We start from the raw sequence: 17,897 nt of genomic DNA on the forward strand, positions 1-17,897 counted from the left end.
GTCGCTGTGAGTAAGTAGTCATTACATAGCTCATGAGACGATTACTTACTTACATCAGTAAGTAGTAATTGGGATCAACGTCTTAGCACGCCTTATGAAGCACGGATCATCTTACTTTCGGACAATCAGGTAATCAGCCTGTAGTGTCCTAACCAAACTAGGATCACAAAGTTCGAACCCGGAACCTCCGGATCGCGAGTCCAACGCTCAACCACTGGACCACTGGCTGTTGTATATCAGTAACAAAGCCTACTACTCACCGTGTGAAATAGGAGGAACCATGTTGACGTTAGTCGCCTCAGCCCTCGACTCGTGCCGCATGTTTTGATTGGAATTGTTTTGTTGAGGTGTCTGAAAAAAAAACACAATTAAAAAAAAATACTATAAAGGATTTTTGAGTCGCTCAGACAGGCCTGGGCTCTTAAATTGTATACCGGGTGAGAGGCCTCAGCGCTCCGCGTTTGTCCGCTCAAATAGTTAATACCATTTGCGGCAAATCTACAATAAGTCACGTCAAAAAAAAACTATACTCCCAATTGGGTTAGTCATTCATGTATTAAAAAATAACACGTTAACATCCTATATACGTCCCACTGCTGGGTACAGGCCTCCCCTCAATCAATTGGAGGGGGTAAAAAAAATACTTACATTGATGTCGTCAGGTTGCCTCTCCTGTGGTTGTCGCCGCCGCACGCGGTTCCTCTGGTTTGACTTGTTCCTTGAAGCACTGTAGTAACAAACAAACAATAACTTATATATCCTTTATAATGTAGCATGATTAGAATGAAAGCAGGATAGATATATAGTACATCACCTAGCGCGAAAGAGACGAGAGCTATGTCTTTATCACACTAACAGTATACAGCTTAGAACGAGAGAGACGAGAGAAATGTCTTTGTCGCACTAACAGTTTACAGCTTAGTACGAGAGAGACGAGAGAAAAAAAAATATTGCACGGGAATTAAATATGACCACTGAGGGGTTAAAATGGCCACATCAAAGCAATTCATCTAAAAAAGCAATATTGCTATTTGACATTTGTTTGCATTGCGCACTTACTTTTATATGCGCAAATGTCAAATTGCAATATTGCTTTCTTAGATGAATTGCTTCGATGTGGCCATTTTAACCCCCCTGAACGCAGTTGTAACGCGGACCCGCGTTGAAATCGCCCCGCACTGCTTCTGACCTGTTCCTGCTTATAGTGTGCCAAAGCCTTAAGGTTCGATAAATAGATAAAGGAATATGGGGGTTTTCATCGAAGCAATTCATCTAAAAAAAGCAATATTGCAATTTGACATTTGCGCATATAAAAGTAAATGCGCAATGCAAACTCAAAGGCCTTTTTAACCCTCCTGACGACAATTACGTTAGAAGGAAGGTTGTGAATGTTAGAAGTCAAAGTGGGAAGGTTCCCATTGTGAAAAAATCTTTAGTAGCAAGGACACTGGCTGGTTTTCTTTTTTCCAAATTGTTATTTCATATACTCCGGTCTTATCCGCCTAAAATAACTAACTTCTTTTTACATAACTTTTGCGCCTTTGTACTGCCACTTAACGTTCTCAAAGTTTAATAAATAAATAACATTACCTGTCACTATCGCTTCCATAAGTACTTCCCAAGTGCGATGGCACCGTGTTGACAGACCTTGTGCCTAAAGCGCTGTCTCCGCCAGCCTGTAGATAACATAATATATATAGATGTAAAACCCAATCCACCTTTGCGTCCCGCTTGAGTGGCTTATGAATAAGTGTTACTATAATTTGAATGAATATTTTAAATAAAAAAAATAGGTAATTTTGTATATTTCAATAACAATAAGTATCTTCTTATCAATGTACCAATTTTTTTTGTTTCAGTACTTGTACGCCGAACAGATCATGACACTGTTATATAAATTATTTTACCACCTTTTTGTAATTTTATGTGTTCTCGCAAAGCAATTGTATATTGATAATATCTATGAATTTAATTATTTTAACTGTAAGATTTTAGTCTTGAAATACCTAATTATATTATCTGAAATACAGGCTCCGCCTAGTTCAGACACTATTAACATACCTTGAACTTAATTTCTAATATAATCGATTATGTACCTTTTATACAATACATAAGTTTATATCCTATCATTCATTATTGTATGAAACATGCCGAAACGCGTCAGATTTCTATAGGTTGCATATAGCATGCACCATATCGAAAATCATAAATAATCAGCCTACGAAACGCCCGTGATTGGGGTACAGCCAATGTGTGCCAGCCAGACAGTCTTTATAGTACAGCCAGTCTTTATTTGTAAAACACAATTTCATAATTTATCTTTGACCTAGGAAACTACCCGTTTCTCACGGGATCCGCTTACCTAACCTGCGGATTTCCAGCTTTTACAGAAGCGACTGCCAGTCTGACCTTCCAAACCGAGAAGGGAAAGCCAGCCCAATACAGGTTAGGTTACATACCTCTGACGCACTTTCGGGAATGTGGATTTCCTCACGATGTTTTACATCACCGCTGAGCACGTGATAATCATTAATTCAAACATGAATTCGAAAACAAATTTTAAGAACATGGTTTAGGCCCGTGCTAGGATTTGAAGCGGCGACCTCATAATGAGAGTCAAGTGCTCTTCCAACTGGGCTGTCACGGCTCAAAGGACAATTACACAACGAGAACAAAAGTAGTAGGAGAAGTTTACGTACCCTGAAGTTTTCATTCTCCCGAGAGTTTTGTGACTCCAACAGAATTTGTTCAGATCGCGAATCCGGTTCTTCTTGTTCACTAAACAGAAAGCATCAAGATAAATACACTGCTTTGATCATACCCTATTTTAATATAAGAACTGATTAAAAAAAATACACAAGAATAGATTATCATTTGAATTAAGAAGAATACATCTAAGATGGGACCAAACCAGCCTCCGTGGCTTAATAGTTAGAGCGTTGGGCTCATGAAGTTCCGGGTTGGATTCTCGATGGGAACATTGTTGAACACACAATAAAACGTCTTTTGTTTGGTAAGGACATTGCAGGCTTGAATCACTTGATGGTCCGATAAAGTAAGATGAATCTGTGATTCAGAAGGCACGCTATGCCGTTGGTTCCGGCTAGTAGCCGTAAAAAACTCCTTCACCAACTAGCAGTGGAGCAGCGTGTTGGAGTGCACACTCCATACCCTCTCCGGGTTATTGGAGTATCCGTATATAGGCTGTTTATATTTTATACAGGAGGCAAGCTTAGAAGGTGGAATGACCACCTAGATGCCTTAAAATGGAATTGGTAAAACATCTGCCTGGATAACGAACAGTGGAAGAAGAGATAGGAGGCCTTTGGACAACAGTGGGACACAGTAAGGTAGAGAATAAAAATCGCTAAGTACTTACCTAGTGTACGATTGGTTGGCAATGGATGCAGTTCGCGAGGAAGGCTTCTGCGGTTCAGGTCCGGAACAAAGAACCTTCTGGAAAAATTACAGTAGTATTCAGATACAACAACACATTTTTTTGCAGTATAAACTCACAATAAACTATACGTATATACCCCTTCTTCCTATGTCTTTCGTACTAAACTGTATATCGTTAGTGTAAAAGAGACATCTCTCGTCTCTTTCGCACTGAGCGATGTTACACGCATTTGTAAAGGTGTTAGTGATGCCGTGCGGAAAACTGAGAGGGATGATTCAGACCGTAATTAGAGGTAATATCAAGTGGAATTTTCCGTCACAAAACTCACTAAAATGTTAATGTTTTTTTTTTTAATTTTGAGTTCCATACTTTTGTGATGAAAAAATCCAGTTGATATTAACTCAGAATGATGAGTTGAATCATCGCCCGCAGTATGGGTTACGATGTCACTGACACCCTGTATCTCTGTCCTCAGAGATGTGCCCCGGGAATGTTCCCAAAGTGGGAATGTTCTAGTTCAAAAACTCTTTAATAGTAAGGACACTGGCTGCTTTTCTTTTTCAAATTGTTTTTTCTTGTCATCATCATCATCAGCCCATTAACGTCCCCACTGCTGGGGCACGGGCCTTCCCTATGGATGGATAGGGAGATCGGGCCTTAAACCATCACGCGGGCCCAGTGCGGATTGATGGTTATTAACGACTGCTAATGCAGCCGGGACCAACGGCTTAACGTGCCTTCCGAAGCACGGAGGAGCTCGAGATGAAAGCTTTTTTTTGTGGTCACCCATCCTATGACCGGCCTTTGCCAAAGTTGCTTAACTTCAACAATCGTAGACCGAGCGCGTTTACCGCTGCGCCACCGAGCTCCTCAACAACAAAGTTTTTTCTTGTATTCTGTTCCTATCTGCCTAGAGGTCAGGTAATAAAGCTATTTTTATTACAGAGGTTTTGCGCCTTTTTACTGCCGGGAACATTCCCGGGAACGGCACATCACTGGTCCTGCTGTAATTCAAACTACCCCATTATTGTGAGAGGATGAACGTTACCTCCTTGTTGAGCAGCGCCTCCAGCTCCCTCTGTTTCTCAGCCAGCAGCGCCCGCAGCTGCATCTGCCGCCGCTCGGCCGGGCCGGGCGCGCCGCTCGGGCCCGGCCGCACCTCCTCGTTAACCTTCTTCTGCTTACGACCCACCTCTATCAAACATAATTATGTTTTATACTATAGATATCTTGCGTTAAATAACTCTAAACCGACAAGACCGCATGAAGACTGATGAGAGTGGAAGCAGCGAAAGTGGTGTGTTAGGATAGTAAAACATAAACAGTCTATATATGTCCCACTGCTGGGCACAGGCCTCCCCTCAATCAACCGGAGGGGGTATGGAGCATACTCCACCACGCTGCTCCACTGCGAGTTGGTGGAGGTAGTAGCCCGGGATCAATGTCTTAGTGTGCCTTCCGAAGCACGGAATCATCTTACTTTTTCAGACAATCAAGTGAATCAAGCCTGCAATGTGCTTACCAAACATAGGACAGTCCCACAAAGTGATTTCGACAATGTCCTCATCGGGAATGGAACCCGGATCTCCAGATCGTGAGTCCAACGCTCGAACCACTACACCACGGAGGATGTTTGTCAGGATAGTAATAAAGTTTAATTCCGTGGCCTCAGCCTACCCCTACATCTTATGTATGTATCTACTCGTATGTGTAATATGTTATGTTCTTAGTAGATTACTTTTGAAAACCATGCAGCGCAGGCGGCTTTGCTATCTGCGTGGAAAAACGTACGGCTATTGCTTGAAGCCGTCAACATAATTTGAGCCGAGGGCGCTGGTGCATATTGACAGCCAGAAAAACTTGGCGTACTAACGAATTACGAACAAGATACAGATAGCACAGAGTAAGCAATGTAGCATTTTCACGACTTTTTGTTAGATTGTGAAAACCACCTAAGCCCCTTTATGGAAAATCACATTCGGTTTTGATTAAGTTCTAATTGGGTCGTGTACTATGTTCAAGATAAATTATGAAATTCTGATTACTAAATCAAGACAGATCTATTAACTTATTTATGAATTTGAATCAACAAATAATAAGTCCGACGTTCTATCACGTATTTTTATGACGTCACAGTGTGCTTTTTCATACAAATTCCATAGTCATTTCGTGTTTTGACGTTTAGTAAAAAGTAACTGATTTGACTAGTTGGAAACTAGCCTATTACCTTTATTAGACACCATGTCCTTGATCCGTGCTCGTTCGCCCATGATCTTCTCAGTTTCCATACGCAGTTCCTGTGCTAGCTCTTGCAAGGTGGCGATGTTGGCTTCGTGACCTTGTGAAGAAACAAAAGGGCCTTTGTTTGTATACTCTTTACAAAAGGGCCTTTCATACAAGACTCGTCAATTCTTCTTCTATCGTGTGGGGTGTGAGGTGGATGAGCAACCTCATCATCAAGAGAGAAGAGATGCACGAATCGTCAATTATCATCAGCGTTTATCGATCCACTTTTTATCGTGTGGGTTGTGAGGTGAATTACCAACCCCATCAGCGGTGTCAGGTTTATTATTGAGCAGCCAAAGACCCCTGACATGGGTCATGTAACGATGTATTTATTGCTTTCTTAGATGAATTGCAACAATATGGCCTTTTTTAATCCCCCAGATTAAAAAATGATGTTGAACTCACTCTGTTGCTGATGCTGCTGTTGTTGCATGGAGTGCTGCTCGTTGGTGAACTTGTGTCGTTGCGGCAAGGAATTGCGGACTCGACACACGCTGCCTTCGTTCGACCATCCACCCATACTGCCGCCGCCTTCGGACTTACTATAAAATACGACTTATTTAATAGTTGTACACAAAACCTGAGAGATAATTTGGCTGAAAAGACACTATTACAATTAGCGAATTCATATTTGGAATATAATAGATATCACGTGGTTTTCAGGATTTGTGCCATATATAGGCTCATAATAGGCTCACCCGTTATCAAATGGGACTTAAAATATAGTTATCGAAGAGTGGGTGTATATACTATACACTTCTGTCTGCCTCTTCGGATATACAGGCGGGATGCTATATTTCTCAACATGATAGATCGTTGTACGGGCGATGGACTGAGTAACTATCAACATACGGTCATATACATTTTAGGACTTCGTATCACGAGTGGTCTTTTGATATATAGGCTCGGGCTTTGACAGCAACATATAATATTCTTACTTATCGTGCAGGTTTGAATGGTTAGCCACTTGGAAAGCCTCATCGGGCACGTGGGCGAGTTGTTCCGCTTCATAGTTCTCCACGGACCGCATCAGATCTGAAACAAGCACCGCTGCCAACATTTATATCAATGGAACATTTTTTATGACAAAGTAGGGGATATTTGAAAGTGCCTCTACAGTTAATTTCCTCTAGAGTAAAACCCGTATTCTAAGACGAAACTTCCTCCACTCAACTCGACCAAAGCTGAGCATTTTGGTATTTTAAGTTGATATTTTTTCGACTTGATGACTTTACTTACTGGAGCATCTCTACCATTTCACACTGCCAACATATAATACGAAAATAATGACGTCATGCGTCTACTCAACCTCACTGAAGTAAACTCACGGAATAGATGTTAGAGGTTGGAAGGGCCAAGTGATCGCGATACACGCGCCATACAAGTATGAGCAAATATTTCTTTCTACAACTTTGCACTCCATTGGTCCGCAAACTTTATGACACGAAGCTCTGCGATGATGTAATGTATGCATATAATGTCCTAACCAAACTAGGGACCACAAAGTAATTTTTGTGATATATCCCCACCGAGAATTGAACCCAGGAGCTCCGGATCGTTAGCCCAACCACTGGACCACGGAGGTCTTCGTCGTCGATTACTCAGTAAAAACTAATTATAGAGGCACTTTCAAAATTACCCAAACATTGACTAAAACATACCTTTTGTTTTCTGTAGAGCCGTCTTAATAGCTTTTATTTCCATTAGCTTGAATGGATCCTCGTTCTTGATGTTACCACCTGATTTGTTGCCTAAAACTGTAAATGTGTTTAAATTTTGTATTTGGTAATGTTAAGAATAACAGTTTGGATATAATCTGTGAAAATATATTATCATAAGGCACTAAGCGGCTGCAAGTTCGTGGTTTAACTGTACGTACGTAGGTTTCACCATATAATAGCGAGTATACGCTTGTGTTATTGAATGTACGAGTATATATGTGTGTATTGGAACATAACTTTAAGGAAACTAACACAAGGCTTGGCAGAAAGAAAGATGAAATAGATATACCAAATCATAATTGGGTAGTTTCCTAGGTCAAAGATAAATTATCAAATTCTAATTTACTAAATAAAGACAGAGAACTAAAGGTGACAAAAAACGTTATTTTTTCTATTTAACTTATTTATGAATTTTAATAAAGAAAAATGTAATAATAATGTGCCACATTTTGTCACGTTTTTCTATGACACAGGTGTGTGCGTTACCCCAACAAGAAAGTATCTCCTAGAGTTATATTAGTAGAACGTATAGTTGGTGCCTTATCTGCTGTAAATGTGCCCCCACATAAAAAATGTGTGCCCCCTGTCGTTTCGAAAAAAAATCGAAAAAACGATTCTTGCTGGGGTAACGTTTTTCTAGCAGGAAAATTCTAAACGAATGATCGGAGAGAGAAAAACTGTGCATGGCCAGATAGCTTATATGTGTGCCAAAATGTGCCCCCAAAAATAAAATCTGTGCCCCTTCAGATTTTCGAGATATTGCATTTCCTGCTGGAGTAACGTTTTGATGAATAGTATATCTCTAAAACCATTGCATGTGCCCCTGTAGAATAAACATACGCGAGTAGCTCTTAATGTGTGCCCCTTTGTGCCCCAATTAGATTTTAGAAAATATTTATAGTTTTCAAGTTATCGCGGTTTTATGAAAACCCGAAAAAACATCGCAGCGCCTAAATGAGACAAGGCATAACTTCGCTGAAAACTGTATTCGGTCTTTCTTGACGCTAATAATAACTATACAAAGTTTCAAAAATGTTCATGCATGCGTTTTTGAATAATCTTGCTAAAAGTAAAAACGATGGTGTCATAACTTTGACGGCAAAATACAAGGAACTGGCACAATCCCAGATGTGTAGGTGTAAACCAAAATCTTGTGCCTTTAGTCAAAAATATATGGTGAAAATATTGAGCTTCAAATGTTACGCATTAAGTAAATATAAACAAAAAACCAAAATATGTAAACAACGGCTGGTTATCCGACCAAATTTGAATGACTACTAAAAAGCGACGGATTCATACATATCGATGACCTTCTTTACTTTACTCACTAACCGGTTCACACGTGTTGTGCCTGAGTACACTTAAGTAGAAAAGTAATAACTAATAAAATAAAGTTGTTATTGGATTATATTTTAATAGCTGTTTCTATGACCTTACACATGATTAAGTACATTTATAAGAGCCATTTTCAAATAAAATGTACATGTGACTAACATGCTCAAAATCGTGACCAAACTGTTTTGTGACATACCTGTATTTTTATACTAATGTAAATAATAATTTCCACATCAACAAGCTGTTTCATTTATATAGTCACAAGGTGCATTTAATATATTTTTTAATTAGCCCTCAAAACTTTTGAACGCGACTGTAAGGACAACAGCTTAGGTATAATACGTCCAATAAAGAAGGTCCTCGTTAAGTATGAATCCGTCGCTTTTTAGTAGTCATTCAGATTTGGTCGGATAACCAGCCGTTGTTTACATATTTTGGTTTTTTGTTTATATTTACTTAATGCGTAACATTTGAAGCTCAATATTTTCACCATATATTTTTGACTAAAGGCACAAGATTTTGGTTTACACCTACACATCTGGGATTGTGCCAGTTCCTTGTATTTTGCCGTCAAAGTTATGACACCATCGTTTTTACTTTTAGCAAGATTATTCAAAAACGCATGCATGAACATTTTTGAAACTTTGTATGGTTATTATTAGCGTCAAGAAAGACCGAATACAGTTTTCAGCGAAGTTATGCCTTGTCTCATTTAGGCGCTGCGATGTTTTTTCGGGTTTTCATAAAACCGCGATAACTTGAAAACTATAAATATTTTCTAAAATCTAATTGGGGCACAAAGGGGCACACATTAAGAGCTACTCGCGTATGTTTATTCTACAGGGGCACATGCAATGGTTTTAGAGATATACTATTCATCAAAACGTTACTCCAGCAGGAAATGCAATATCTCGAAAATCTGAAGGGGCACAGATTTTATTTTTGGGGGCACATTTTGGCACACATATAAGCTATCTGACCATGCACAGTTTTTCTCTCTCCGATCATTCGTTTAGAATTTTCCTGCTAGAAAAACGTTACCCCAGCAAGAATCGTTTTTTCGATTTTTTTTCGAAACGACAGGGGGCACACATTTTTTATGTGGGGGCACATTTACAGCAGATAAGGCACCAACTATACGTTCTACTCATATAACTCTAGGAGATACTTTCTTCTTGGGGTAACGCACACGACACAGGTTGCTTTAATAGTATAAGTAATATAATAAAATGACTAGTTGTAAACTACCCGATTGAAATAAATTGACAATAGTACATCTACGAGAAAACTATTACTACTGTAATCTTCTTTCCTTTAGGTGGTGAGGTCGATAACCGCCCACAGCAACCCTGGTGTCACTATTGTTGCTACTGGTTACTACTTGCAGGGCTACTATTGCAATAAGAATAGTAGTAGTAAACTTACACTTGCGTGTGGATTCCTCGACGCCGCTGTCTTCTCCGGAGCTGGAGTACGTGTTACGAGAGCTGCCCCCGCGTGTCGCCATTTGAAGCTTCTGGAACTCTGTCACCTGAACAACAAATACGTATTTTAACCGACTTCAAAAGAAGAGGGTTCTCAGGATTGGGACAGCAACTACTCGCAATTAACGAATCCGGGCAAAGTGGAGGTAGTTTATTTGGAATAAAAATATCTATAATTTGTTAAGTACGTAAGCGGACCCTGGCTAGCTCGGGAAAGGTCTGGGCAGAAAAGGAAGAATATTAGTACTGCCAGTACGGATGTTCTTATCGTATTTAGCATATTCGATCCTACTGCTGGGCAAAGCCTCCCCTTGATTTTTCTACTTCTCTCGACTAGTCAATATATAGAAAAACTCCGGTTAGTCCCTCCGATAAACAATCGAGGTCATCACGCCATATTTTACGCGGTCTGCCTTGACTTCTATGCCCGCCTTGAGGTGTCCAGTGGGTAACGACTCGTGCTCGTCGCTACATCCATCCGGTTACATCCGACAACCGTGTCCGGCGAAGTCCCATTTCATTTTGACGGACTTTTTCCCTACATCAGTGATGTACCTCTTTAGAGCGCATTTTAATGTACCGGACACGGTCGATTCGTTTGACGCCTAGAACACTGCGTTCAATTGCTCTTTGGCAGACCTTGAGCTGGGACTTTTTTACAGTACGGAAGTTAAGAATGTAAATGTATGTATTGTTGAGGAAGTACGTTTCTAAGGTCTTGCCAATTTAAGGAGACTATCTGACCAAGACCATGAAAAATGTTAGTCATACGTCTTTGTTCGACAGAGGGATATTATCGTCATTAGCCATAGCAATGGCTGTAGCCGATTGTTGCAGCACTAGTGAGTTTACGGATTTCCGCCTTTGATGGCTAGAGATACTGATCTTGCTATATTGATCGCACACAAAACAAGTAGAGAACAACCATACCCTGGAGACTCCACACAAAAATCTCATTCTTACCGTGTGTCGGCTAACGCGTAAGTGAGAGCGAGACAGACCGTTTGTGCGCTCCTTACTCCTAAGCGGCTTACAGACGTCTAAGACTAAAATAAGATCCATAGGGGGTGAGGTCGATGCGAATTGGCGCAGGGCGGAGAGTTACTGTTCCATATTATCCTCGTAACGCTGAGATCTCCAGGCACAATAGTTACGTTGCGTTGGGGTCAGATTTCTGCATTTAGAGTCTAAAGATGGTCCTTTATGCGTAAGCGCAATAGTTAAACAATGGGATGCGGATTTTAAAAGAACCAAACCGAATGTTAGAACATTCTTTATTCTATGGCACGACGATGACTTGTCTGCTTACGGTTCATCAGCTTACCAAGCTCTCCATATGCTGCTTCTTGAGCTGCAGCTCGCGGAGCTTGGCCTGCAGCATGCGCGCGCGCTCTCCGAGCACACCTTCGTCCTCGTCCTCCGCGTCACTCTCGCGACCGCCGCCAGCCGCCTCCTGGGACATACATTAATCATTAGAAGGCACTCTACTACCCGTGCTTACGTAAGTATATATCAGGGGCCTTTGTTGGCTCAATAGTAACTCTGTTACCAGGGTTGATGAGGTCAGTCATTGATCTCACAAGCCACACGAGAGAAGACTATCCGAGCTTACGGAAACTTATAAAGAAAAAAAGAGAACAATTTCTGAAGCTGGGTGCGTTTCAAACCCGTGATTCTTGTTAAACCGGATTCTTGTCACATCGTCACTTACCATCAGATGAGATTGTGGTCAACCGCGAGCCTATATTTTTAAACAAAAATTGTATAAAGGTGGGTTCCAAGAAATGAAGAAAGAAGAAATCGCCGAACCGCCACAAGTGAGAGAGCGACAGATCGCCTTCTCACTCGCTCGCCCGCTAAGTCGATTCCGCTCCTATATTCTTTGCTTTGTTAGATGCCTATCCTTACTCTCTTGCTTTTATTTTAATTGGAAATATACAATTTACTTTAACATATACATAGTTTCTTTTTCGATCTGGGGGTTAAAAATACCACTTCAAAGCAATTCATCTAAAAAAGTAATATTGCTATTTGACATTTGTTTGCATTGCGCACTTATTTTAATATGCGCAAATGTCAAATTGCTTCGATGTGGCCTTCTTAGTCCCCCCATTACTAAAATAAGTAAATAATAATTAGACTTTGGTATCAAAAGTGTTCGAAAGTTGTCTTTGTTCTGTTTACAGTCTCTTACCTCACTGCTAGCAATATTGGCGTCCCGATGCGAGAACCTCTCATCCTGGCTGTGAGCGGAGTGCGCCGAGTGAGAGTGATCGTTCTCCATGTTGCTGGGCAGGTTCTGGTGATGCATATTGTCCGAGTGAGGCAGAGTAGTCGCCACGCCTATCTGGTTGGCCGTGTACATGCGGTTCGGGTGATGGTAGTTGCTACTGTATGATTGACTCTGAAAACAATTTGAACAAAAGTTTTCACTAGCTGTTCCCTGTCTGCCGAATTTCAGTTACCAGTCTATCCCTAAAGAGATGATTCTTACTGTAAATGTTAAGCAAGCTTCTAATGCACAATCATCATCATCTCCCTAGCGATATCCGGTTTTCACGAGGTCCGGTGTTTTACAGAAGCGACTGCCTGACCTTCCAATCCGCGAAGGGAAATCCAGCCCAATACAAGTTAGGTTAGGTTACAAACCAAGCTTCTAATGCACAAAACTCCTAAATTACATTTGAATTCATCCAGTAGTTCTTGAGTGATGCGAGCACAGACTCGAAACAGTTACAGATTTAGTTTTACGAAGTATAAGTTACTCCATGATTATAGTATAGAATAGATAGATACAGGTTTTTTGACCAAGCACATAAATGTATTTATCAGAAGGGTTTATTACCGGCATGTTACTGAAGTTCTCGTGAGAAGTGGACGGATGTATTTCTTGAGACTGTCTCTCTCTGTTCATTTCATCTAGTTGTTGTTTGGCTTCCTCCTGAAATATACATTGCTTTAATATATAATAATTTCCCTAGTAACAAAGCTAATATGTATCCAAGTAAAAATGTTACTGACCTGGTACTTGAGTAGTCGCTTCTGCTGCTGCTTCAAGGCTGTCAACCGCATTTGGGACATCTCCATTTTATTTTTTATCTCATTTTGCCACAACTCATTTTCGCTGTATGCCGAACCATTACTTTGGACTGAAACCGGCCTTACAACGACATCCTGCTAAAATAAAAAAAGACATGTTAGTTTTATTGTAGAACATAAATTAGGATAATTACAATAGAACAACAATTCACACTTGCATTTGTAAAAACTCAAAGGGATGTAGTAAATGGAAAATTTAGTTAGAGGGACTAGTTTCAACAACTATACACACATCACACTATTGAATATGACCAAGTTATAGATCAGGTTCAATGTTTTAATAGGGAAAAGAAAGTTGCCGAAAAGCTCAAAGAGTGATGTAATGTCAGTTAAATCACCTAAAAAGCAAGCGAATTAATAGATTGTGAACAGATTCAAATGGAAAACGATTAAGATGAGTTTTAAATTTAATTTTGAGTTCACGGCATGCGCAGGGCAGTTTTAAATCACAACATCGAGAGTCACACTTTTCATTGCATACACCAACAGACAGAACCTGATCTTCGATGCTACTAGGATCTTTGGCTTTATTTTTCATTTCTGCAATTAGCGCTACTTTTTCTACACAAGATAGAATGTTTTTTCTTAAAACCTCATTCAGGTGGTCATCCTTCTTAGTGTCTTCTGTGTAAGGAGTAGATTCTATTTCTTTTATTTCAACTTTGCCACTAACTTCGTCCTCATTGATCTCTTCTATATTTTCCAAAACCTCAGTATTTGTACGTTGTTCAGGATCGGCAGTTGGTACATAGTCATGTGAAATTTGAACCTCATCAGCTTTGGAACAATGTAGAGTTTTATTCAGCTGTTCATTTTCTAAGTTAGTAACTTTTTTAAGGTTGTTGTTGACTGAAGTGTTATCGTTATTGTTTTTAATGTTGCATACTTTGTCAGGCGTAGGAGTCGTTTCAGACTTATGCTCAGTTGCATGAGTAGGTTCAGGTTCAGCAGTGGTGACTTCTGTTTCTTCAGCTGGTACCTCTATATTGTCAGGCCCTTTCTCAACCAGCATACTTTCGAGTTTAGTTTCACTTTCTTTTAACTTCATAACCATTTGCACAAGCTCATCATATTCTTCTTTTGTGTGCTCTATGTATGCCTAAATTTAAAAAGTGTTGTAGATATTTTGAATAGTTTTCTATATTCATCCTAGGAAATGGAGGGTTAAAAATTCAAAATATTTACCTCATCCTCTGAGTTGCGCATGGTATCGACGAGTGATGACGTCACGCGAATGTACTCTCGGATCTGTCCCAGTCGGCGCTCCACTGCCGCTGCGTCAGGGCACGCCGCCACTATAGCTTCTCCTAGGGCACGAGCTGATTCTCTGTGTACCTTTTAAACATAATAGTGATATGAGGAGATAGATAAAATCTTTATTTAGGTTAACAACGTTACATTAACTTCACAACAACAAACATCAGGAGCCGTGCCGTGCCGTGGCCGTTTTTGGACCCGTAACATGGAGACCGCAAAAAGCTATTAATTGACTCCAATTATTTTGGTTCATTTACTGCGTTTGAGCGATGTGCGGGGTGCATGCTAAGGGCATCCTGAGCATAGGTATTTGCCTAATCTGTAAAACCAACATTATCTTTAAGACTTACATGATTATTTTCATTAAGATTGTTGAATCCGGCTTGACCCTGATCATACATATTGTTCATGATGTTAACAGTTTTAGTAGCAGTTCTAGAATTAGAAATGGGTGGAGTAGTATTGTTGTTGCTCGAGTGGCCACCCTCAAAGTTATTGCGGGCGGGATTTAAATTCCTTGTCAAATTGTTTCTGTTTTGATTTGGTGCCTGGAAAAACGTAGAATATTTAAAATAATGTAATTAAGGGTGATGGGACCCTAGTTCGGCGGCAATAGATGGCATAAGTGTAGCCATGCCATTCGGTGATCGAAATTTTTATTTTTGTCATAGATAAACTAAGCTAAATGAGCTCTACACCTTTTTGATACTACTTGAAAGCCTAGAGAACCTACAAACAAAAAATATTACAAATCCTTTCTACTTTTTTCATGTTTACTCTGGGTCTATAGGAAGGATTTATAGGTTCTCGAGTTTGTAGCTTCTCGAGAACTTCAAATAGTGACAAAAAGGTGTAGAGCTCATTTAGTTTAGTTTATCTAAGACAAAAATAATTATTTCGATCACCGCTACACTTACGCCATCTATTGTTGCTGAGCGAGGGTCCCAACAACCTTAAGATAAAGAATAGATAAATGGAAGAGACCTTTGCCAAAAAGCAAACACACAGTGTCGAGGGAACAAGAAAAAAAACAGTGTTTAGTTATTGAGAAAGTACTTGTCTGGCAATTTATTTATTTAGGAAAAAGATATGAAAATTTATACTTACATTAAAAGGTTGGGACATATTTCCTGTGACGGCATTGGGTGTTGTAGGGTTCACAATCATTACAGCAGCAGCTGCATGATTGGAATGGGGTATGAGACCTAAAATTAGCATATTGTTTAAAATAAATATTCTCTGATCTTTATATAATTTTCAGTTATTGTTGGCTTATAGTGCAAAAATCAAACCCAGATGTGATTTGTTAAAAAACCTTACAGATCGTTAAGCTACTTTCAATCCAGATAAAAAAATTGTGGTCTTAATTTCCACCCAGAGTGAAATTACTTGAAAATCTAGATTTTGTTGAAAAAAAAGACACATCAGAATGTAATTTTTAAAAAGTTATGTGGTATTCACTATAAAGCAACATTATGAAAATTGCTTCTATGCTGTTCTGGGAGCAAATAAAAAACATAGAACACGTTCAGCTGCTTGTCTTCCCGGGCATGTCGTAAAAACCGACAGAGGGATTGTGTCCTCTAACATGATGGACTAATGTTATGGGCGATAGGCTGATCCCTTATCACCATAAGGTTCATCATATCCAGCTTAGGACTTCGTATCAATAGTGGCTGCAAGTTGTCTTTGATTACTTGTGGCTCTGCCCACCCCATTAGGGATTACGGGCGTGAGTTTATGTATGTATGTATGTATGAAAATTGATAAAAAGCATTGTTATGACCAAAAAAATAATAGGAGGATGAATACCAAGGAATATGACAGAAATATTAATATGTCAAGCGGTCTTTGCTCATACAAACAAAAGATAAGAACAAAAAGCATTTAAATTTTTTCTTTTAATACATATAAGAATAGCAATTGACTTGTTTATTGGTCCTTTATGGTAAAATAAAGTTAATGTTTTTGGTTGATGTTAGCTGTCTTGGTTTTTAATAAGTACTTTGCTTTGTTTTTTTGTACTTTTTGTCTTGGTTTTTTTTTTGTTGAGACTTTTTGTAATTATTTCTTTTTATTTTGGTGCAATAAAGTGTATTTGTATTGTATTGTAAGTACTTATATATAATAATAAATGATTTAATATTTCTTGGAAAGTAACATTATCTCACTAACCATTTTGCATTTGATGAGGATAAGGTTGCAACGAGTGACCGGACACTGTGGACGCAGCACCATCATCATGTGTGTCAGCAGTTATATTCTGGTTCTGTACATTCAATGGCAGGGCTCGAGGCTGAGGTCTCACCGGAACGTACCTTCCGAACCCACTCTCGTATGACACGGAATTATCTAGAAAGTTTATGAAAGCAATTCGCTCTTGATGACATTCTCTAGATTGGCAAACAGGTACATTATATGAAGTGAATGAAAGTACTCACCTAAATCAGTCAATTCGTGGTCAGAAGTGTTGTTTGTCTGTTTCCTTGATTGATTATAGTTACCTCTAGTGTTGTATTCCGAAACTGGCACCCAGTCAAGGGAGGTCTAAAAATGTACTACAATTACAGCCAATTTCATGTCAAAATATAATTTATTATAACTAAAATTAAAACTTTTATTAGCTAAATGTAAATAGCTACACATCTGAAAGCTTGACACACACCTTCTTATGACTAAATTTGGAAAAACAACCTCCCATATGGGAAATAATAAATATAATTTATTTAATAAAGACTAACTGATCTCACTTCCATGGATAATAGTAATTTGATATTTTATGAGAATAAATAAAGGAATAAGATTCAATCAGTGTATCTGTGTCAGACACCACAGACTTGGCAGATGTCCAGAGCATATTCATTTTCAGAGGATCTAAAAATAATCCAGTGCATGTGGTCCTACTGAACAAACTTCACACTGAAAGTTTCAGAACTGACAGTAGCTGGGGATGTGGGCGCGTACTGCACAATACTTCAGATTTATTTTCGTAGTAAACATAAGCCACGTAAATACCTATCTAGTAAGGTGACAGGTAATCAACTGATTCTAGTTTACAATGGTTTTTTTTCTAAAGTTACGTACCGATACCAGGTTAGTGGCCATGTCCCGTCTGGTCGGCGTCACAGCCTCCTGCGGCACATTGCAATTGTTTCTCGCTTTCGTTTTCGGAATGGTGCCCGTGTGACCTGGATGCCGCTCATTGTTTCCAGGAGCCATTACACGCAGTTTGTAGGCTCAGAATATTAAGCTCTGCAGGACCGTGATAAAAACATAAAAATTCAACGAGAAAAATAACACTGATGCAAAATTAAG

At 39.4% G+C, this 17,897-nt stretch overlaps 1 protein-coding gene across 10 annotated transcripts in view; it reads right to left on the reverse strand.

Annotated features, from left to right (window-relative positions):
• The window catches only part of LOC126382335 (uncharacterized), a 28,488-nt gene that overhangs the window by 10,405 nt on the left and 186 nt on the right, over positions 1–17,897 (reverse strand). For 2 of the 10 annotated variants that reach the window (XM_050032138.1, XM_050032132.1), the window contains exons 2-23: positions 17,667–17,834; positions 17,024–17,129; positions 16,758–16,934; positions 15,690–15,787; positions 14,933–15,130; positions 14,511–14,660; positions 13,822–14,424; positions 13,248–13,403; positions 13,072–13,167; positions 12,421–12,630; positions 11,551–11,679; positions 10,168–10,273; positions 7,348–7,443; positions 6,625–6,736; positions 6,092–6,228; positions 5,628–5,738; positions 4,449–4,594; positions 3,380–3,456; positions 2,700–2,778; positions 1,591–1,676; positions 649–727; positions 261–351 (exon numbers count right to left, since the gene is read on the reverse strand). In XM_050032138.1, the coding sequence (XP_049888095.1) occupies positions 261–351; positions 649–727; positions 1,591–1,676; positions 2,700–2,778; positions 3,380–3,456; positions 4,449–4,594; positions 5,628–5,738; positions 6,092–6,228; positions 6,625–6,736; positions 7,348–7,443; positions 10,168–10,273; positions 11,551–11,679; positions 12,421–12,630; positions 13,072–13,167; positions 13,248–13,403; positions 13,822–14,424; positions 14,511–14,660; positions 14,933–15,130; positions 15,690–15,787; positions 16,758–16,934; positions 17,024–17,129; positions 17,667–17,801 (3,178 nt within the window). In that variant the 5' untranslated portion in view covers positions 17,802–17,834. Of the gene's footprint in view, positions 1–260; positions 352–648; positions 728–1,590; positions 1,677–2,699; positions 2,779–3,379; positions 3,457–4,448; positions 4,595–5,627; positions 5,739–6,091; positions 6,229–6,624; positions 6,737–7,347; positions 7,444–10,167; positions 10,274–11,550; positions 11,680–12,420; positions 12,631–13,071; positions 13,168–13,247; positions 13,404–13,821; positions 14,425–14,510; positions 14,661–14,932; positions 15,131–15,689; positions 15,788–16,757; positions 16,935–17,023; positions 17,130–17,247; positions 17,419–17,666; positions 17,835–17,897 lie in introns of those variants that run through there. The other 8 variants (XM_050032139.1, XM_050032134.1, XM_050032137.1 and 5 more) reach the window with 8 other exon arrangements.

This window comes from Pectinophora gossypiella, chromosome 4 (assembly GCF_024362695.1).
Source record: "Pectinophora gossypiella chromosome 4, ilPecGoss1.1, whole genome shotgun sequence".
Classification (NCBI taxonomy): Eukaryota; Metazoa; Arthropoda; class Insecta; order Lepidoptera; family Gelechiidae; genus Pectinophora; species Pectinophora gossypiella.